General features: G+C 48.0%; 1 protein-coding gene across 1 annotated transcript in view; it reads right to left on the bottom strand.

Annotated features, from left to right (window-relative positions):
* Nucleotides 1-4,649: 4,649 nt before the first annotated feature.
* LOC140409410 (exocyst complex component 1-like) overlaps nucleotides 4,650-22,719 on the bottom strand; it is a 49,397-nt gene continuing 31,327 nt past the window's right edge. Inside the window, exons 2-4 of the mRNA XM_072497852.1 lie at nucleotides 11,987-12,117; nucleotides 8,585-8,774; nucleotides 4,650-4,705 (exon numbers count right to left, since the gene is read on the bottom strand). Of these exons, the coding sequence (XP_072353953.1) occupies nucleotides 4,650-4,705; nucleotides 8,585-8,774; nucleotides 11,987-12,117 (377 nt within the window). The remainder of the gene's footprint in view (nucleotides 4,706-8,584; nucleotides 8,775-11,986; nucleotides 12,118-22,719) is intronic.

The raw sequence follows: 22,719 nt of genomic DNA, 5'->3' as shown, positions 1-22,719 counted from the left end.
CAGGGACCTAGCACCGTCAGGTTCCACCCCAACACACCCCCCCCCACCTCCCACCCGCCGCCAATGTTGACACCACCAGACCACCACCCCCCCTCTCCTTTTCCGCACAAGAGGACGAAGAGGACTTCGGCACACTCCCAGAGTTCCCCGATGACTGGCCAGCATCAGCACCGCCACCGGTGCCACTTCCACCACCGCCAGCACCGACTTCGCCGCCACCGTTACGCCACTCCCAATGAAGCACCAAAGCACCGGACCGGCTGAACCTTTGACGGACTCCGAACCGTCAACATGGACTTTTCTTTCCCTACCACTGTACATAATTGCACTAATTGTATATAGTTTCACGTCACCCCCGCCGGACTCATTTTTAACAGGGGGTGAATGTGGTGAACCACTGTAATAGGAGATGTAAGGTAGGACCTGCACACAGGTTCGCCGGTAGCTCCTGCCGGCTGGCTCTGCCCACGGAGAACTGTATAAATATGCATGACCTCCAGTGCCCTGCCATTTCGCTAGCTGCAGGAGGAGGCCACGCACCTGACTGTAATAAAGCCACAGTTGTCCCAACTTTAGTCTTTGTGCAATTGATCGCGCATCATAGGTTTACTTCAGTTTTTTTTAAAGTTCATTTAGCTTTGAGTTACAGTACCTTTAGTGGCCACTGTCTTACTTGATCCTAGGTTACTGCTCTGACTGCAATGGTGGTGCTATTTAGCTCTTTCTGATTTTGCCACATTTTAACTCTAAGTTTTGCCCACAAAGCAGTGCTTTTGTCAGGAAAATGGCTGCAGAACTTTCAAAGTGAAACAGTGAAAAAGGACTTTTCCCGCAGCTTTTTTTCAGCTGTTAGGAGTTGATACTGGATAGATTCCTCTTCCAAGGTCAGCAATAATTAATTCTCCAGATTCTAGAGACCTACTTAAAATGAGGCCACCTGCAACCTGCTGCAATTTATTTTACTACTTTAACTTTGTAGCAGATAAACTTTTATCAATGAAGGTCTCCTAGATTTCAACAATTTATCAGGACCCGATGAGTGCTGGCTGATATAAGGTGTAATCCCACACAAAGGGACATTGGGGAAACATCTGTGCCCAACGTCAATGAAAATGGCAATGCGAGCATAAAATCCCATGAGAATTGGGAAATGGGCTTCTCGCAGGCGAGATCTTGTTTCCCGATTTTCCATGCCCCTTTTCCGGTGACAAAATGAGGTTCACGCCTACAAAGGGCGAGTTCCTCATATTAATAGATTTATATGCATTTTAATCTCATTACCAAGCCCCCCTCCCGTCCCATGATACCCCCCCCCCCACCCTCACTGAATATTCAAACCGTGCCAACATGATGTCACATTGGTGAGGTTTACAACAAGTTTGAAAAGACGTCAATCAGTCGAGGGGATCCGCCCCGGGCGCACAAAGGTAAGTATCGCCCCGGGGGTTGAGTGACATGCTTGAGCATTCAGCAATGTCCCAGCACTGCCCTTGGCATAATTTGGCACTGCGAACCTGTGCTAGGGGGAGATTTTATTTTCCATGCTGATCGGGGTGCCATTTTTTAAAGGACTCTCTATCAAGCCCGTCCCACCACAGTAAACCACGCCCCTAAATTTTATTTTTAAGAGCGGCTCAAAATCTGGATTAAAAACTCAACTGTGCAGCTGGAGCATACACCCAGGTTTCAGTCAGAGCCTGACACTCTGACAAAATATGGGAAAGTTCTGTCCATTATGGGTAGCATCCCTACAAAGTTGCAGAATCTTTACACATGGCGATGCTTGACAGATGTTTTACTTTCACGCCAGCTCTTTTCTTCTGTTGTGTGTGAAGGAGTTGAGACTTGTATATTTTTCAGTCCAATCTTCCAAAATCTAGCTGCAAGCCTTGTCACCATGTTTACATTTTTCTTTTTGATATAAATGTACCAATCATACGCAAGGATTAGTGAAACAATAATGTGCATTCTTTGTACGAAGATAAGATAATGTTCACTAGAAGACTAATGGCAGGACTTTCCAACCCCTACGCAACCCCCCCTTCTCCCCAAGTGGCGTGTTCTAGGGCAGCAGAAAAAGCACCATATCTAGCCCCACTCGCCCACCCTATCCCTGTAAACCCACCCAACCTGCACATCTTTGGACATTAAGGAGCAATTTAGCATGACCAATCCAGCTAACCTGCACACCTTTGGAATGTGGGAGAAAACCGGAGTACCCGGAGGAAACCCATGCAGACAGGGGGGGAAAGTGCAAACCCCACACAGACAGTCACCAAAGGCCGGAATTGAACCCGTATTCCTGGCGCTATGAGGCAGCAGTGCTAACGATTCATTCCTGGAACCATTCTGGTAAATCTGGTCTACACCCTCTCAAAGACCCACATATTATTCCTGAAGTGTGTTTACAAGATCTTGATGAAACACTCTAGGTGCAACCTAATAGCTTTTGCTGGTTCAGAAAAAACACCCTAATCTTTTCCTCAGTATCTCTATTTGTGACCTTGATAGGAGGTCCACTTTAATTGCCCTCTTAAGGGCTTCAATAATTGGGCAGAATCAGGATTGCGCCGAAACTCCGACACCACACCCTCTTGTCCGATTAAATGCCACCCAGACTCCAAACCTGTCTCTGAGGTGGCATTACATTTTGTCCGTTGTTCCTCATTGAGATTCAGGTGGAAATATTGCTTCCTCAGCACCCTGGGCCTCTATGGCCTCCTCATAAGTGCACTTCTCTCCCTCCTCCTCCCTCTTCCAGAAGCTTATTCTGCTCTGAGTGACCTCAGACCAATTCTGCAAGCTATTCTGTGTACCAAGCAGAATCTCAGTAATCCACCCAAGTCTGGGAAAAACTGATTGGCGCAGGTGACTTGAAGTCGGCACCTGGTACACCTCCCCCTGGAGATATTTGTAATGGAAGAAACTATAGGAAGTACCAAACAATTTTCGAATCATAGAAAATATATAATCAAAGTCACTAACCTGTACGTAGTTGGTGAGCCCTTTAAATAGCACTGATAAGCTGTCCTGTCTGTTGCTGGACACCGGTTTAGCCATAAAAGGTAAAGGGAGGGTATTGGCTGCGCATTGATTTCCAAAATGGCACAGCTTGTATCAAATCAGTGTTTGTCATGTGAGAGTACCTTTAAGAAATGGATGTTTATAAATGGGTGTGTATATAAATATCTGTAGTGAGAGTACCTTTAAGAAATGGGGGTTTATTACTGCAGTGATGTCAGAGAGTTGGTGGTGCTGGGCTGTCTGTCAACATTTTACTTTCGCTTTTGGCTTTTTGCTGCAGGGTGGGTTTGGTTTCATTTTAGTTTTGGAGAAGCTACAATCACAGCAGGATGTATGTGAATCTCTGCAAGCTTCAGAGTGTCCATTTGCTGATTTTAACGTGGTTACTGTTCTCAGTAGTGAAGTTAAACCTGATGTGCTTCTGGTTAAGGTTTTGTTTTAAGTCTGATGGATGTTAAAAGGAAAGCTCAAGGATTACTTAGTGTTGTAGACTTTGGGGGTTGTATTTGAATTGATGGTTGCTAAGATGTTCACTGTATGCTTTAAAAAGGTTAACTTGAGTTCATAGAATAACATTGTTTTGCTTTAAAAAATACTTTTCCATTTCTGCTGTACCACACCTGTAGAGTGGGCCATGTGCTCCCCATACCACAATCTATTAAAAGTTGTGGGTCAGGGGAACTCCATGATACACTTTGGGGTTCTCTAAACCCTGGCCCATAACAGTTGCATGCTGCTTGTGCCGAATACGTCTGGCTGACATTAATTGTCTGTGCACTACTCCTCTCACCAATATGGTGTTCAATGTGATTTTCCCCACAGGTAACTGTGTGCGTGCGTGTGTCACAGGCATCCTTTTCCAGTTCCTAAGGGGCAAGTTCCTTGTGGCATCCAAAAGCACACTGATGAGCTCAATTTCTCATGCTCTGATTGTATTGTGATCGAGGATGTGTAAAGCTTTGATGATTAATAACATAGAACATACAGTGCAGAAGGAGGCCATTCGGCCTATCGAGTCTGCACAGACCCACTTAAGCCCTCACTTCCACCCTATCCTCGTAACCCAATAACCCCTCCTAACCTTTTTGGTCACTAAGGGCAATTTATCCTGGCCAATCCACCTAACCTGCATGTCTGTAGACTGTGGGAGGAAACCGGAACACCCGGAGGAAACCCACAAAGAGATGGGGAGAGCCTGCAGACTCCGCACAGACAGTGACCCAGCGGGGAATTGAACCTGGAACCCTGGTGCTGCGAAGTCACAGTGCTATCCACTTGTGCTACCGTGCTGCCCCACAATCCTGTATGTTTGCTTCTGAAAATGTTATCATCCTAAATGGTGAAGTTTAAATGGATTAAGCCTGTTTTTCCGTTTTTGAAAGATACAGCTTGTTACTAAGTTCTATTTTGTGTCACAAAATATTATATCTGTTATTCAGCTTTCCCAGACAAAAGCAATTGGAGCTTAGCAGGGAACTGCATTCTAAATATAATATATCTATACCCAACAGCATTGAGTATTTCACACAATAAAATAATTATTAACAGATAGCAATTTAATTACCAAAGAGGAAAACTCAGGTTGTAAATCTGTATTCCCATATTCATAGTTATACAGCTATGTCTTAATACATTATACAGAGTAAAGTGCTTACAATACTTTCAGAATGGCACAGAGAAACTGCAACAGAATAAATAAGTATCAACAGGATTAAGAAAATAACCAACACCTTTTTATATCAAGAATGGAGGTATGAAACAAGCCAGAAAGAAATCAGGCGACATATTATACAAAATGTACAAATCTGCTAAATTTAAAACAACCTCTTCAGAGAGAACTTCTTGAGAGTGAATATTACAAAGAGGAGAAAAAACAGGTGTGTATCATTGTAGTGGAAATGCTGATCTGGAGAAATTGTTTAAAGTGAGAGATTAAACTGAGCATTAGACATGAAATAATCTTAAGAATTGTGAAATTGAAATTAATCTATTTCAGAAAGCAGAACTGAAATGAAGTCTAGACAAATGAAAATTGAATAGTTGTCGGCTCATAGCAGTTTGGCAGCATGTCTGAAAGATGTTTTAATGAGTTTCTGGGCCTTTGTCATATGAGACGCCGCCCCATTGTGTTGAAATGCCGCTTCGTTACACCATTTCCTACTCTAATGTAATCTTTCCCAGAATTTCAAAACTGGGGCATAATTAGTCTTCTCACTCAATCTTTGCTATGTTCTACTTCAGGTGTTAAAAGCCAAAAGTTGACAGAATCTAATCATTATTTTAATTTGCAGCGTGGCTGGTAGAGATCAGTAGATTTCTCTTTTGGGATCTATCCAGCTCGACATGCTACGTGAGATCTAACGTGATCTCACGAGACGTCATGATCTGAATCCCGCCCATCGTGGGTGGGATCTCTATTTTGCAAATCTGCATATTAGAGTGAGAGAGCTAGTCTCATTCTAATATACTCTCCCCTGATCTACCTGAGACATTGGGTTCTAACCCTTTGCCTGGAGACTTTGGGTGAGCGCCGTTCAGTGCTGGACTCTACAAACAGTCCCGGTGGAACTGCACTCATGGTGGTCTTCCAGGGGATTGGAAGCCTCCAGGTACTTGCCCTCTGGACAATGTGTCACCCTGGCACTGCTGGTGCCAGCCTGGCACCCTGGTAGTGCCACCTGGGTGCTAGCCTGGCACCCCCAAAGTCCCCAGGTGGCACTGCCAGCTGGCAGGGGCACTTCCAGGGTGCCAGATTGGAATTTTTCCCACGTCGGGGATTAGGTCCATGAGTGCCCTGTACATGTATGTAGTGTGCGGGGTTGAGGATGCCCTTGTAGGTGAGTTGAGCCTTTGGGGATTTTGGGGGTCACATTGGGGGTTGAAGAGATTAAGAGAGCGGAGCTCCTCAGTGCAGGAAACAGGACTAAGGTGTGGTCTTGTTGGGGAGTTCCCCGCTGAGGCCCCAAATGAAAAATGAAATGAAATGAAAATGAAATAAAATGAAAATCGCTTATTGTCACGAGTAGGCTTCAATGAAGTTACTGTGAAAAGCCCCTAGTTGCCACATTTCGGCGCCTGTTCGGGGAGGCTGGTACGGGAATCGAACCATGCTGCTGGCCTGCCTTGGTCTGCTTTAAAAGCCAGCGATTTATCCCAGTGTGCTAAACCAGCCCCAAATTGAACCAGAGTCCCAATAGATAGCATGTTCAACACCCGACCAAATGCACACCTCTGGGGATCTTTCAATTTGGTTAGATCGTGCCCATAGACAGGTTAAGTGAGTGGACAATAAGGTGGCCAGTGGAATATAATGTGGGGAAATGTGAGATTATTCACTTTGGTAGGAAAAGTAGAAAGGCAGAATTTTTTAAAATTAATTTACGGGATGCGGGCATTGATGGTTAGGCCAGCATTTATTGCTCATCCCTAGTTACACTTCAGAAGGTGGTGGTAAGTTGCCTTCTTGAACCACTGCAGTCCCTGAGGTGTAAGTATGCCCACAGTGCTGTAAGGGAGGGAGTTCCAGGATTTTGACCCAGTGACAGTGAAGGAATGGCGATATATTTCCAAGTCAGGATGGTGAGTGCAGCTGGGAAAGTGGAATTGAGGCCCAAGGTCAGCCATTTGTGTATTCCTACTCATACTCCTATTTCTTATGTTCTTATTTTCTTATCATTGATAGTGTCCTACAGTATGGGTTTAGCCCTTATAATACCAAAGATGTTGGGCTGGATTCTCCCGCCCCACCCACCGCAAGAACACCATGGACGAGACGCCGACAATGGAAAAATCCATTGACCACAGGCGGGATTCTCTGGTCGCCGCACGTCCGGAGAATACTCCCCTTTGACTCAAAGATAATTGAGAAGTTAAAGAGGTGGAAAGGTAAGAAAGGAAACCTGACACCAATTTATTTATGTGCACAAATCAGAGTGAACTATAGCACATATGAAATTCAACTTGTGTGACTAAGAAGATATTTCAAATTTTTATGGATGTGACTCGGTAATTTTTATATTTTTATGGATTGGACTGGATAAATATTAAATTGCACTGTTTGATATGTGTAAATTCGTGTCTTTGAAGTTTCTTTTGTTATCAGGGTGGCACGGTGATTCGCACTTCTGCCTCACAACCCAGGGACCCACGTTGAATTCCGACCTCGGGTGACTGTGTGGAGTTTGTACTTTCTCCCCGTGTCTTTGTGGGTTTCCTCCGGGTGCTCCGGTTTCCTCCCACAGTCCAAAGATGTGCAGGTTAGGTGGATTGGCCATGATAAATTGCCCTCAGTGTCCAAGGGTTAGGTGGGGTTACTGGGTTACAGGGATAGGGTGGAGGCGTGGTCCTAAGTAGGGTGCTCTTTCCAAGGGCCAATGCAGACTCAATGGGCCAAATGGCCTCCTGCTTTATGACTTCTATAATTAACAAAGATTTTAGACTGTTTCTGTGGAAATAAATTATTATGCTTTTATTGAGCGTCTGATTTTTAATTATTATTTTGACACAAAAATTTATTGGGGAGAAAATTGATCTTGGGTCATCGTTGACAAGTATCAATTGCAATTTTCCATTGAAAAATATCAGGCAGATTATAAAACAGGTGGTCAGTTCGCTGGTACCCATTTTGTGCAACTGCCCCAAACTAATTTCACCTAACTTTGTTAGTAATTGTCTGATCTGTTCTTAAAAGAAAGAAAATAAAAACTGACATTTATATAGTGCCTCTCATACCCTCAGGACATCTTAAAGTGCTTTACAACTAATGCAATACTTTTGAAGTGTGCCACTGTTGAAAAGTATGAAATGTTGCAGACAGTTTGCGTGCAGCAAGCTCCAACAAACAGCAATGTGATAATGACCAGAAAAATCTGTTATTGTGACGTAGTTTGAGGGATAAATATTTGCCAGGAACCAGGGATAACTCCCTATTCTTCCTCAAAATATTGCCACAAGAAGCTTGACAAAACATTGGTTTAACATCTCTGTCAGGACAGCACATCCTCACTGCTTCACTGGAATGCCAGCTTTGCTTTTTGTGCTCAAGCCCTGGAGTGGGACTTGAAGCTGCTACCTACTAACTCAGGAGGTGTGAGTGTTTCCAACTGAGCCCTGGCTGAGTAGATCTGTGTGCATTCAGGATATCTACATCCATTACAGCATAATTCACCTTTAGTCTCATGTTACTCATTTCCCTGCAGTCTGGGGAGTGGACTTATTTTATTAACCCATATTCATGTGCAGCTTCAATCTGGATTCAGTAACCGAGGGAGAGCATTTAACTTGGAATAACTGAATCTGAATACTGGTATTCAATTATGTATGGTTGTAATAATCTGCAGTATTTAGCATGTCATTAAAGGCTAAATGGAAATAGAGTTGATTCCCAGAAGCAGAGTATGCTTATATATGTAACGGATGGTTATCTATTTTTCTGCCAATAGACAGCTATCGACAAGAGTTGTACAGTTCACTTGGAACATAGTGTATGATTCTTATCTGCACAAAGACAAACATACACAGTTACAAATGTACAACACACACATATTCAGGGCAAGCATACAGTCCCCTCTATTCATATTTGAACTGGCACCAATTAAGTAATCAATGTCAAAATTCACAAATGTGATCTTCTTTCCCAGGTAGTGGTAATTAAGCTCCTGCAAACATCGGACAAAGGTATATTTGGAGGCCGTGCTGGAGGTTTCCCAGACGTAAACTTTATCAAAATGCATATCAAAGTGCGGATTATCCTAAAAATCAAATTCAAAAGAGAAATTAGCTAATTTTATTAAGTAATTCATAATGTTTTAAACTTTTGAAGGAAACCATGCGGCGGACAACTAAATAAGAGAGTTCAAGAAAATTCCCACAGTGCCAATTTCTCTATTTGTTCTTTTCTCCAAGGCAGGTTTCTGTTTTCTCCATGTCCACCGTAGGTCAGGCTAACAGCAACATCGTAGTCTAACACCAGCATTCTTTGTTCAGCTCATTAGAAATGTTGGAGCTGAAATTCCTCAGAAATTCTAGCCGTGACCCACCCGTGTTATAGTGGGACCAGCAGAACCACACAAAAAAAAGTGCCGATCAAACTGCATTAATTCACTGCCATTTCTGGGAATATATCTTTGTCTTATAAGCAGTAGAATCCCTGAGGGCGATTTTAAGTCCTCTCTCTCCGTCCGCGAGAAAGCCGGCGCTGGCTCAAAATCTGGAGAGAAGCGAAAAACATGATTCTCTCCGGCATGATTGGCTTTTGGAATCTTATCCCGAGTAGAATAGTGAGAATCAACCTTGGGAGCCCAGGGCCTCATTTTAATACATCACCATTTCATTAGCGAATACTCTCTCCAGACCTCCCCACTCATGGAATCTTGACCTGGTGCCGGCATGACAGAAAGTCTGACCAGGTGTGAGGCAGTTAAGGGGATCCCTCTGGGGCACAGAGGTAAGTATAGCCTCTGGGGAATGGGGTAGAGGGACATACCTGGTTGCCAGTGCCAGGTTGACACTGTCAGGGCCAACCTGGAACAGCAAACCAGGCAGTGCTAAAGCTCTGCCAGGGAGAAGTGCCAGGGTAAGACCCTAGTGGGAGCCCCATGGACTGGGTGGATATATATGTGTGGTGGGTGGGGGAGAGCGTGGACATTGAGGGGGAGGGGTTGGGGGATCAGCCGCCGATGACCGTCTGAGGGTGTGGGGGAGATGATCTGTTGGTGATGACTCGGGGGGGGGGGGAAGGAATGGGCGGACTGCAATGACTGTCGGAGGGTGTGTGGGGCGGGGTGGGGGGGGTGTTGCTGCTGGTGACGACTGTTTGGTGGGGTTGCGGGGAAGAGGATTTTCTGCCGATGACTGTCTGGGTGCTGTGTGGCTGCAGCACTGGTTGGAGCGCAATTTAAAGATGGCGCCCCAATCTGTTTGAAGCGAGTTTCTGGCCCTAAGAGTTCCCGCCTCACCAGAATGGCCGCATTGACTACGCCCATTTACATTTTTTTTCTAAGAGGTTCAAGATTCCATAAGAAATCCTACCGTTTTTCGCTCTGGGTCTGACACTTTGCAATTTTGTGGTAAGCTTCTGCCCCCTATCTACCTCGTACAATGGAGTGACTGCAAGGAAGCAAGGCAGTGGATGTGGACTCCTTATATCACATGGTCCCACTGCTTTGGCTCTGAAGGGATCTGCCGTCTGAGTGGACGATGGGATACCCAATGAGTGAAATGTATCAGCCTCCAGAATTGACTGTTGTGGGCTCCACCAGGCTAAATAAAAAAAACTTTTGCAGGCTGGTGCCCTTCCTCAGGAAATCAAGCAGAACAAACAGAGGGGTCAGGAAATGGCTGGGGGAAGCTTAATTGCAAATTGTATTCAGGCATTAGGGTTTCCAACTTTGATGTGTTGGAGATATATCTGATGTGGTGCTTGTACCACTTGTCCATTGGTGATGAAATGTCCTTCCATGGATCTTCAAAAGCGGCAGGTCAACACTGGAAGGTGCCGGCAGGTCCAATCCAGTCAAGACAGCACCCAAAGGACAGGATGGCAGGTGGGGAGGGGGTAAAACAGCTTTGGTAATATGCTGGGATATGAATTAATGCCTGTTTATTTTTTGCTGAGACAGTGAACTTGGACTAAGAGTGACTCTAACAGATGTATCCTCCAAAGACAATGGGTCAAGTGAGGACCAGTGCTCCTCGGACTGCAGATGCTGTTATTCTAAGCTGCCAAAACAACTGCAAGAGGAAGGGTGGCCTCTAAATGCACATCTCAGACTAGCAACTCATGACCTTATGACTGGCAACTCATAACTTTATGACCTTATGTAATCACGCGCGCAACATATGGATTGGACAAAAAGTAAACTACTGTGTAAAGAATTGATAACTAAATGTGGTGTGAATTGTGATACTAAGAGAATTGATTGGCTGCATGTAAATGAGAATGCAAACTAATTCTGCTTTGAAAGGGTATATTAACACAGTTTGAAGCCACAGCTCAGAGAGAAGGTGTGCCGGCAGGACTAAGGAGTCCAGGACCTTTCTCCCAGAGCTCTGCACAATAAATTGCTTCTTTTGCTCACATTAAGGTCTATTTGTGAATAGTTTCACCCAACAAACCTATGGGCAAACAAGCATTAAAAACATTTTAAAATAATATATACCTGGGATATTTCTGGCCTTCATCTTGCTGACAGCAGTTTTCACAAATATCTCCAGCACAGGTCATTATAGCTACATTTCTAGTTCAAATTGCAACGAGGTTCTATGATGTAATTGTTGTCCTAATTTGAATATTAATGCTTTCCTGCCTTTTGGCTGTGACTTCAAAAGTCCCAAAAACCTACAAGTTAAAATGGTAGGGTCCATGAATACAGCAGGAATGCAGCAGAAAGTACCCGACTGCCAGTTTAATCCCTGACTAGCATTGCTCCCATCAGGGATGGGCAGGTAGCAAACAGCATGAAGTCACTGCTCTGGGTGCCCAATTTTACCCCCTCCCCACCTGCCATCCTGTCCTTTTGGTGCTGTAAAATTCCGTATCTGATGTCTCTCATTGGAATCACAGATCAGGAAATCATTGCAGAGTAGTGCCATGATTTGGATGTGTTGACCTCGCTGCCTGATTCTTGCATCTTGCAAAATTTACCCTTAGCCATTCATTAACATGGAGGGAAATGGAAGCTCAAAGAAAGAGTCTTCTAATCAAACCAATGCATACATGTTACAAAGCAGCATTGTAAAAATGTGAATGCAGACAGTTAAACAACATAATCATTAATGATCATTATTATACTGTAGTATTGGAATGAGTTTTCATTTTTTCCACACATTTGAAGGCGTGATGAATGCGTTACACCTGAAACAGCAAAATGTACTTGTGATATCGGTCAGTAAATATGTTTTTGTTGCAAGATGAAATAGAAAATACAATGGGATACTCAAGCCCATTTGGTTAGCTACTTACTTGGTCTGCTTCTTTTCCATCCACAAGCTTAAGATCTTCAAGGTACCACATATTGATTTTTTCAAACAGTTCATTTTGACTCGAAGATACACTTTTCACAAAAGTGATTTGCACCTCTTTGCAGTTTGTTACTAAAATGAAAAGATGGTGCATATAGAATTTTTTAAACAGTGAAGCGCAAAAGCAGGTTTCATATTATGAAACTTATCTTACAAGATATCATGAAATTAATATATATAACCAACAATCAATTTTCTTGCACGTTTTTGCTCGCGGTTTACCACAATAGAAAGAAAAATTTTGATTCAATGCAAATTTTTATTAAAAAAATTTTTTTTTTTTAAATTCTCCTCCTTTTTCACGTTTTCTCCCACATTTACACCCATCAACAATAAACAACAATCAACAAGATATGTCAATCCCCATAATAACAACGATCCCATCCGCCCACCAACCCCCAAACCCCAACCCGCATGTTTACATAAACAAATGACAGAAAGGAATCAGCGATTACCCGTAGTCACCCTTAATCTACACGGCTCTCCACCCCCCCCACCCCCCCCCAACCAACGCCATCCAGCCTCTGAGAGAGTACCGTACATGATACCTCAAAGTTGTTCCCCCCCCCCCCCCCCGCAAGTCTCCAGCTCCTCCCGTCCACTGCCTCTTGTAAAACTTCCTCCTCCCAACCTCGGTTCCCTCCCCCAACCTCGGTTCCCTCCCCCCAATTTTCCACCCCGACTAGCCCACTCCGACCCTGTTCTGTCAGGCTCCGATGGCCGCAGCCCCTTCCCCCACCTCACTCCCGTTCACTGGCCGGCTTAAACCGGCCAGCGTGGAGGCCCCCGCCCGGGTCCCTTTCCCCCTTGCCCGGCCCTAGGAAAGCCCAAAGATCCCCTTTTAGCACACAAACCCCGCATATCCACCTACACCCCAAAGAGCCCTCCTTTCGAGTGAAAGCCCTGTCCCTTCCCTTGTCCAAATATATGCAACATTGGCTCCTTTAGCCTCTACACCCGCGCACAGTGATACAAAAAAAAGAAGAAAACACAGTCATGAGGTTACATCGGCACATGACCATTCCTCAATTTGTCAGTTCTGCCACAGTCCTTCTGCCTTCGTAAATTCCTCCGCTGCTTCCGCCGTTCCAAAATAAAAGTCCCTGAGCTTGTAAGTCAACCTCAGCTTCGCTGGATATACAATGCCGCACTGCACCTTGCCAATGTACAGTGCCCTCTTCACCCGGTTGAAGGCAGCCCGCCTCCTCGCCAGCTCCACCGTAAAGTCCTGGGAGACACGTATACCAGCTCCAGCCCACTGCACCACCCGCTTCTGCTTGGCCCAGCTCAGGACCTTCTCCTTCACACTGTACCTACGGAAGCACAGAGTCACTGCCCTTGGCGGCTCACTCGCCTTTGGTACAGGCCTCCATGACCGATGAGCCCGATCCAGTTCATATCGGGAGGGGTCCTCCCCCTCCCCCAGTAGTTTAGTCAGCATCGCGGCAAAATACTCAGTTGACTTCGGTCCTTCAACTCCTTCGGGCAGCCCCACGACCCTCAAATTCTGTCGCCTGGATCTGTTTTCCAGATCTTCCATTTTTCCTCGCAGATCCTTGTTAGTATCCATCACCTTCCGCATCTCCTTCCCCATCGAGGCAAGTTGATCACCGTGCTGCAATACCGTCTCCTCCACTTCCTTCAGCGCCTCCCCTTGCTCTCGCACCTCCGCCACTGCGCTCGCCACCGTCGTCTTCACAGGGCAAACCGCCTCCTCCACCAGCACATTCAAAACCTCCCTCATCTCCTTCCTCACCATCTCCATACATTTCGCAATCTGCGCCAACTGCTTTTGGAATTCCGCAGCCATCACCTTAGTTAGTTCTTCAGCCGTAAGCACTGCGGCCTCCCCTGGTGCTCCAGCCTCCATTTTCTTTGTTGACCCCGCGGTGACCTTTCTCCTCTCCAACGGACTTTCAGCCGCTTTTTTCCCGGCCGTTTTTTTGGTGTTTTTCGACATCCTTCTTCTCCTTGCGCTATCTCCTGACATTTACTGCCGTCGCTGGCCCTAGGACCGGGCGTTACTCCCTGAAAATGCCGTTCCCGAATGGGAGCCTTCCAATGTGCGCTGCCTCCCGCCCGCCGTCACCGGAAGTCCCCTCCTCGCAAATTTTGTTTTTAATTGGCTGTGGGCAAAAACGTTTGAAATCAGAAAAAAAAGGATAACACCATTTTCCTCCAACATTTTCCAGAAGATGATCAGAACATCAAATTAGGGAGTTAAACTACCAAATGGGGGTGGGAGTAAGGGAAAGTTTAAACTACAAGAAGCATAATGGTTAATGGGAACCAAGCAGCTGGTCAGCATGTAATAATAATAATAATCTTTATTGTCACAAGTAGGCTTACATTAACACTAATGAAGTTACTGTGAAAAGCCCCTATTCGCCACCTTCCGGCACCTGTTAGGGTGCACAGAGGGAGAATTCAGAATGTCCAAATTACCTATCAGCATGTCTTTCGGGACTTGAGGGAGGAAACAGGAGCACCCGGAGGAAACCCATGCAGACACATGAGGAGAAGGTAGATGTTAATAGGATGAACAGGCAGGGCCAGTCTAACGATTATGGTGGGGAAAGGAAACGTAAAAAATCAAAATGTTAGGAGACTGTGAGAGTGAAAGTTGGGGATGAAGCTGAGTGTTATCAGAGATTAATGAAGGTGGTCAGAATATGTGAAAAGCGTAGTGCACAAGAAAATCCTGCAAGGGAAAGACAAATCAGTAGGAAATATTTAAAAAACTTGTACCTAAATGCACGCAGTTTTCGGGATAAAGTCAATGAGCTGACAGTACAAATAGAGACAAATGGGTATGATTTGGTGGGAATTACTGAAACATGGTTGCAGGAGGACCGGGACTGGGAGTTAAATGTCCCGGGTACTCAGTATTCCAAAAGGATAGACAGGATGGAACAGGAGGTGGAGTTGCTTTATTGGTTAAAGATGACATCAAGCCTGTATTAAGAAATTATATTGGCACTAAGGGTCAAAATGTTGAATTGATCTGGGTGGAAATAAAAAAGAAGTGAAAAGCCTCCTTGGCAGGAGTAATTTACAGCCCCCCGAGCAATATTTCCAAAGTGGCGCATAGTATAAACCAATAAATAATGAAGACTTGTGAGAAGGGCATAATGATAATCATGGGTGATTTTAAAATGCATATTGACTGGATTAATCAAATTGGCAAGGGTAGCCTCGTGGGTGATTTCATAGAGTGTGTGAGGGATTGTTTCTTAGAGCAGTATTTTATGGAGCCAGTCAGGGAGCAGGCTATTTAAATTTAGTATTATATATCGAAGAAGGGTTGATAATAGTCTTGTCGTTAAGAATCCTCTTGGAGGGACTTCCGGTTGCGGCGATGACCAGCTAAGCCGCACGTTTCGGCGGCTCCAGCTCGAACGGACCTTCGGGCTCTTTTAAGAGCCCCAACGGGGAATTTTTTCAGGACAAAACCCGGTGTGGGGTGAGGCAACAGGGAGTCGTCCCCCCAGCGGAAAATAAAAATATCAGCGGCGGCGGCCAGATCTTGAAGAATCCTCGAGGGCAGTGGCAGAAGGAAGAAAGGAGCAAGATGGCGGCGGAAGGGGCCCAGGCGACATGGGGACCGGACTAGGCTGAATTCTTAAGACGGTGTGTGGAGCTGCTAAAAAAGGAGGTGCTGGCCCCGATGCTACAAGCAATTGAGGGGCTTAAAGAGACACAAAAGGCCCAGGAGATAGAGCTCCGTGTGGTGGAGCAGAAGGTGACTGACAACGAGGACGAGATCCTGGGCCGAGCGGTCAAAATGCAGACGCACGAGGCGCTCCATAAGAAGTGCACTCAAAGGATTGAAGTCCTAGAAAACAGATCACGGAGAAAGAACCTCCGGATCCTGGGTCTCCCCGAGGGAGTGGAAGGAGCTGACGGCGGGGCTTACGTGAGCACGATGCTATGCACGCTGATGGGAGCTGAGGCCCCCTCGGGCCCCTTGGAAGTGGAAGGGGCCCATCGGGTCCCTGCGAGGAGACCAAAGGCGGGAGAACAACCTAGGGCGATGATCGTGCGATTTCACCGCTTCAATGACAGAGAGGTGGTTCTGAGATGGGCCAAGAAGGTACGAAGTAGTAGATGGGAGAATGCGGTCATACGAGTGTATCAGGATTGGAGTGCGGAGGTGGCGAGAAGGAGGGCAAGCTTCAATCGAGCCAAGGAGGTGCTGCACAAGAAGAAAGTGAAGTTCGGGATGTTGCAGCCGGCGCGGCTGTGGGTCACGCACCAGGAGAGGCATCACTACTTCGAAACGGCGGAAGAAGCATGGACCTTCATTAAAAACGAGAAACTGGATCAGAACTGAGGGACTGATGTTGGAGGGGAAACGACAATGCTGATATATATAGAGATGTAAATTGGGAGGGGGGGACATTGAGAAATGTGGGCGCCAGTGGGGGGGAAGAAGAGACACAGGCGGGGGATGGGGAATGGGAGTGGGGCGGCAGAGGGAGCTGCGCCATGAGGGGCGGGACAGCTCTAGAGAACGCGGGGTTTCTTTTTCTCGTTCCCGCGTCAGGAAGATGATGGCGGGAAGATAGGCGCAAGGTGGATGGGAGTTCCTCACACGGGGGTTCAAGGAGAGAGCGGGAAAAGCCGGGGTCAGTTGAAGTCAGCTGACTTTCGGAAGCAATATGGGAGAGTGACCATGCTAGATGGGGGTCTAGCGGAGGGGTGGGGGGGGAGGGAGGGGGGGGGGATAACTGGGTTGCTGCTGCGGAGATCGAAAGGGAACTGGTAAAAGAAAAGGTGGGCGGGGCGGGAATGCGCCGCCTGGGGGACGGGTGGGTGCGCGGAACCGAGACGTGTGACTGGCCCAGAGAGGGTGATGGCTAGTCAACAGGGGAGGGGGGTGGGCAGCCCCCCAGTCCGGCTGATCACGTGGAACGTGAGAGGCCTAAATGGGCCGATTAAGAGGGCCCAAGTGTTCGTGCACTTAAAAGGACTGAAGGCAGACGTGGCCATGCTCCAAGAGACGCACCTGAAGGTGGCGGACCAGGTTAGGTTAAGTAGAGGATGGGTGGGACAGGTGTTCCACTCAGGGCTGGACACAAAGAATAGAGGGGTGGCTATATTGGTGGGGAAACGGGTGTTGTTCGAGACTAGGAACATTGTAGCGGACAGCGGTGACAGATATGTGATGGTGAGTGGCAGACTGCAGGGAATGGAGGTTGTGTTGATTAATGTATATGCCCCGAATTGGGATGACGCGGGATTTATGAAGCGGATGCTGGGACGTATCCCGGACCTGGAGGTAGGAAACCTGGTAATGGGGGGGGACTTCAACACCGTGCTGGACCCAGGTTTAGATAGATCTAGATCTAGGACCGGAAGAAGACCGGCAGCGGCCAAGGTGCTTAGGGGGTTTATGGACCAAATGGGGGGAGTGGATCCGTGGCGATTTGTTAGGCCGCTGGCCAAAGAGTTCTCCTTTTTCTCCCATGTCCATAAGGTATACTCCCGGATAGATTTCTTTGTTTTGGGAAGGTCACTGATTTCGAGGGTGGAAGGAACTGAGTACTCAGCCATAGCTGTTTCAGACCATGCCCCACACTGGATGGATCTGGAACTAGGAGAGGAGAGGGAGCAGCGTCCACTCTGGCGTCTGGATGTGGGATTATTGGCGGATGAAGGAGTCTGCAGAAGGGTGCGGGGATGTATCGAAAGGTACCTGGAGGCCAACGACGATGGGGAGGTCCGAGTAGGAGTAGTATGGGAAGCACCGAAGGCGGTGGTCAGGGGAGAGTTGATCTCCATCAGGGCTCACAAGGGGAAAACAGAGGCCAAAGAAAGGGAAAGATTACTGGGGGAGATTCTGAGGGTAGATAAAAAAATATGCGGAGGCCCCGGATGAAGGACTACACAGGGCGAGGCGACGACTCCAGACGGAGTTCGACCTGCTGACCACAGGGAGGGCAGAGGCACAGTGGAGGAAGGCACAGGGGATGAGATATGAATATGGGGAAAAGGCGAGTCGCCTGTTGGCCCACCAGCTTCGAAAGAGGACAGCGGCGAGGGAGATAGGTGGAGTTAGGGATGAAACGGGAGCCACGGTGCGGAGAGCAGGGAAGATAAACGAGGTGTTTAAGACCTTTTACGAGCGGTTATATAAGTCCCAACCCCCGGAGGGAAAGAGGGGATGCAGCAGTTTCTGGACCAACTAAGGTTCCCGAAGGTGGAGGAGCAGGAGGTGGAGGGCCTGGGGGCGCCAATTGGGGTGGACGAGGTGACCAAAGGGCTGGGGAACATGCAGGCAGGGAAGGCCCCGGGACCAGATGGGTTCCCGGTGGAATTCTATAGAAAATATGTGGACTTGTTGGCCCCGCTGCTGGTAAGAACCTTTAACGAGGCCAGAGAAGGGGGGGACCCTACCCCCGACAATGTTGGAGGCGACGATATCACTAATCTTGAAGCGAGATAAAGACCCGCTGCAATGCGGGTCCTATAGGCCTATCTCACTCCTAAATGTGGACGCCAAGTTGCTGGCAAAGGTGCTGGCAACGAGGATAGAGGATTGTGTCCCGGGGGTGGTGCACGAAGACCAGACAGGGTTCGTAAAGGGGAGACAATTGAATGTCAACGTGCGATGGCTACTGGGGGTGATAATGATGCCCCCAGCAGAGGGGGAGGCAGAGATAGTGGCGGCAATGGATGCAGAGAAGGCATTTGAGAGGGTAGAGTGGGAGTATCTATGGGAGGTGCTGAGGAGGTTCGGGTTCGGGGAGGGGTTTGTCAGCTGGGTTAAACTCCTCTATGGGGCCCCAATGGCAAGTGTAGTCACAAATCGGCAAAGGTCGGAGTATTTTCGACTACACAGGGGAACAAGACAGGGATACCCGCTGTCCCCATTACTGTTCGCGCTGGCAATTGAACCACTGGCCATAGCACTGAGAGACTCCAGGAAATGGAGAGGGGTGGTTAGAGGGGGAGAGGAACACCGAGTGTCACTCTTCGCGGATGACCTACTGCTGTATGTGACGGATCCAGTGGGGGGGGGGATGACAGAGGTCATGCAGATATTGAGGGAGGTTGGAGATTTCTCGGGGTATAGGCTTAACATGGGAAAGAGTGAGCTTTTCGTGATACACCCTGGGGACCAGAGCAGAGGGATAGATGGCCTGCCGCTAAGGAGAGTGGAAAGAAACTTCCGATACCTGGGGATTCAGATAGCCAGGAGCTGGGGAACCTTACACAGACTCAATCTGACTCGGCTGATGGAACAAATGGAAGAGGATTTCAAAAGGTGGGACATGCAGCCGCTGTCACTGGCGGGCAGAGTGCAGGCGATTAAGATGATGGTCCTCCCGAGGTTCCGATTTGTGTTCCAATGTCTCCCTATACTGATCACTAAGGCCTTTTTCAAAAAAATAGATAGGAGCATCATGAGCTTCGTGTGGGCAGGGAAGGCCCCGAGGGTAAGGAGGGGGTTCCTACAACGTAGCAGAGACAGAGGGGGACTGGCGTTGCCGAATTTGGGCGACTACTATTGGGCCGCCAACGTGGCGATGATCCGTAAATCGATGATAGAGGGAGAGGGAGCGGCATGGAAAAGGTTGGAGATGATGTCCTGCAAAGGAACGAGCTTAAAAGCGCTGGTGACGGCGCCATTATCGCTCTCCCCGAAAAAGTTTACCACAAACCCAGTGGTGGCGGCAACATTAAGTATCTGGGGGCAATGGAGGTGACAGAGGGGTGTGCTGGGAGCCTCGGTGTGGTCCCCGATCAGGAACAACCATAGGTTTGCCCCAGAGAGGCTGGACGGAGGATTCCAGAGCTGGCACCGGGCAGGAATCAGGAGAGTGGGAGACTTATTTATAGATGGGACGTTTGCGAGCTTGGGAGCGTTAGAGGAAAAGTATGAGCTGCCCCTGGGAAATATCTTTAGGCATATGCAGGTGAGAGCGTTCACGAGACAACTGGTGAGGGAATTTCCGCTGCTCCCGACACAAGGGATCCAGGACAGGGTGCTTTCGGGGGGGTGGGTCGGGGAGGGCAAAGTGTCCGAGATATACCGGGAGATAAGAAAAGAGGGGGAGGAGCTGGTGGACGAACTGAAGGGAAAATTGGAAGAAGAGCTCGGGGAGGAGATTGAGGAGGGTTTGTGGGCTGATGCCCTAAGTAGGGTAAATTCCTCTTCCTCGTGTGCCAGGCTTAGCCTGATCCAATTTAAGGTGCTGCATAGAGCACACATAACGGGAGCGAGGTTGAGCAGGTTCTTCAGAGCGGAGGACAAGTGCGGGAGGTGCGGGGGAAGCCCGGCGAACCACACACATATGTTTTGATCGTGTCCGACACTGGAGGGGTATTGGAGGGGAGTGACGGGAGTGACCTCAAAGGTGGTGAAGGTCCGGGTCAAGCCAAGCTGGGGGTTAGCTATATTTGGGGTAGCGGATGAGCCGGGAATGCAGGAGGCGAAAGAGGTCGATATTGTGGCCTTTGCGTCCCTAGTAGCCCGGCGTAGGATTTTACTCATGTGGAAGGAAGCGAAACCCCCCGGCGTGGAGGCCTGGATAAACGATATGGCGGGGTTCATAAAACTGGAGCGGATGAAGTTTGCGCTGAGAGGATCGGCTCAAGGGTTCACCAGGCAGTGGCAACCGTTCCTCGACTATCTAGCAGAACGTTAGGGGGAAGATAGATAGCCAGCAGCAGCACCCCGGGGGAGGGGGGGGAAGGGGCGGGGTAAATTGTTTGTGTTCTAGATGGGGAGAGAAGGTGGGGGGAGCATTACTTCGTGTCATTTGGTTAGTTTACTATATTATTTAAACAATGTTATATTTCAGTTATCACGTTACCATTTTTGTTGATTTGTAAGGGGAAAAATTGTGTTTGGAAACTTTAATAAAATATCTTTAAAAAAAAAAAGAATCCTCTTGGAAGGAGTGATCACAGCACGCTAGAATTTCAAATTCAGATAAAGCGAGAGAAGACAGAGTGCCATACTAGAGTTTTAGCGTTGGGCAGAGGTAATCTGACAGGACTGAGGAAAAAGTTGGCCCAAATAGACTGGGCACAGATAATTGAGGGTAGGATAATTGAGGAACAATACGGATGTTCAGGGAGAAATTAAATACCTCACAATTAAAGTATATTCCTGAGAGGAAGAGGAATTGTAAAAGGGAGAAAAATATTCCATGCTAAACAAAGAAGTCAAGGAAGACATAAAGGCAAAATCTAGGGCAGACCATACTGCAAAAGCTAGTGATAAACTGGAGGATTGAGGCACTTTAAGGTTCAGCAAAAGGCTACTAAAAATAAAATCATAAGAGCTAAGGTGAACTATGAAAGGAAACTCGCAACGGAATTGGTCTGTAAGACCCACACTGCAGGGGATCCTTGTCCCGCTTCAGGATCAAGGAGATCGGTGCCCGGGACATCGTCGGGGGCAAAGCCCCCCCCCTTCCTTGCCTCATTGAAGGTCCTGACTACCAACAGGTCCATATATTTTTTATAAAATTCGACCAGGAAACCGTTCGGTCCCAGTGCCTTCCCCGCTTGCATGCTTCCTATCCCTTTGGTCAGCTCCTCCAACCCAATCGGGGCCCCAAATCCCGCCACCAGTCCCTCTTCCGCCTTTGGAAACCTCAATTGGTCCAGGAAGCGGCCCATCCCTCCCTCCTCCCGTGGGGGCTTGGATCGGTACAATTCCTCGTAAAAGTCCCTGAAGACCCCATTGATGTCAATCCCACTCTGCACCACACTCCCTCCCCTGTCCTTAACTCCCCCGATCTCCCTAGCTGCATCCCGCTTCCGAAGCTGATGCGCCAGAATTCGGCTTGCCTTTTCCCCATACTCGTAAATCACCCCCTGGGCCTTCCTCCACTGCACCTCCACCTTCCTGGTGGTCACCAGGTCAAATTCAGCCTGGAGGCTGCGCCTCTTCCTCAACAATCCTTCCTCGGGCACCTCCGCATACATCCTGTCTACCCTCACCATCTCCCCCACCAGCCTCTCCCTCTCCCCCCTCTCCCCCCGCTCCCTCCGCTCCTTGTGGGCCCTAATGGAGATCAGCTCCCCCCCCTCAACACTGCCTTCAGCGCCTCCCATACCATCCCCACTCGGACCTCCCCGTTGTCGTTGGTCTCCAAGTACCTCTCTATACTTCCTCGGACCCGCTCGCTCACCTCCTCGTCCGCCAACAGCCCCACCTCCAAGCGCCACAACGGGTGCTGGTCCCTCTCCTCCCCCATCTCCAGGTCCACCCAATGCGGGGCGTGGTCCGAAATGGCTATTGCCGAATACTCAGTATCCTCTACTCTTGCTATCAGCGCCCTACTCAAAATTAAAAAGTCGATTCGGGAATAAGCCTTATGGACATGTGAGAAGAATGAAAATTCCCTAGCCCCCGGCCTTGCAAATCTCCAAGGGTCCACCCCTCCCATCTGGTCCATAAACCCCCTCAGCATTCTAGCCGCAGCCGGTTTCCTACCCGTCCTAGACCTGGAACGATCCAGTGCCGGATCCAGTACCGTGTTAAAGTCTCCCCCCATTATCAGGCCCCCCACTTCCAAGTCTGGGATCCGACCCAACATACGCCGCATAAAACTCGCATCGTCCCAATTCGGGGCATACACATTGACCAGTACCACCCTCTCTCCCTGCAACTTACCACTTACCATTACGTACCTACCGCCATTATCTGCCACA

This window comes from Scyliorhinus torazame, chromosome 3, assembly GCF_047496885.1.
Source record: "Scyliorhinus torazame isolate Kashiwa2021f chromosome 3, sScyTor2.1, whole genome shotgun sequence".
NCBI lineage: Eukaryota > Metazoa > Chordata > Chondrichthyes > Carcharhiniformes > Scyliorhinidae > Scyliorhinus > Scyliorhinus torazame.
Note: the sequence above shows the minus strand (reverse complement) of the source record. Positions and strands in the feature narration are given on the sequence as shown.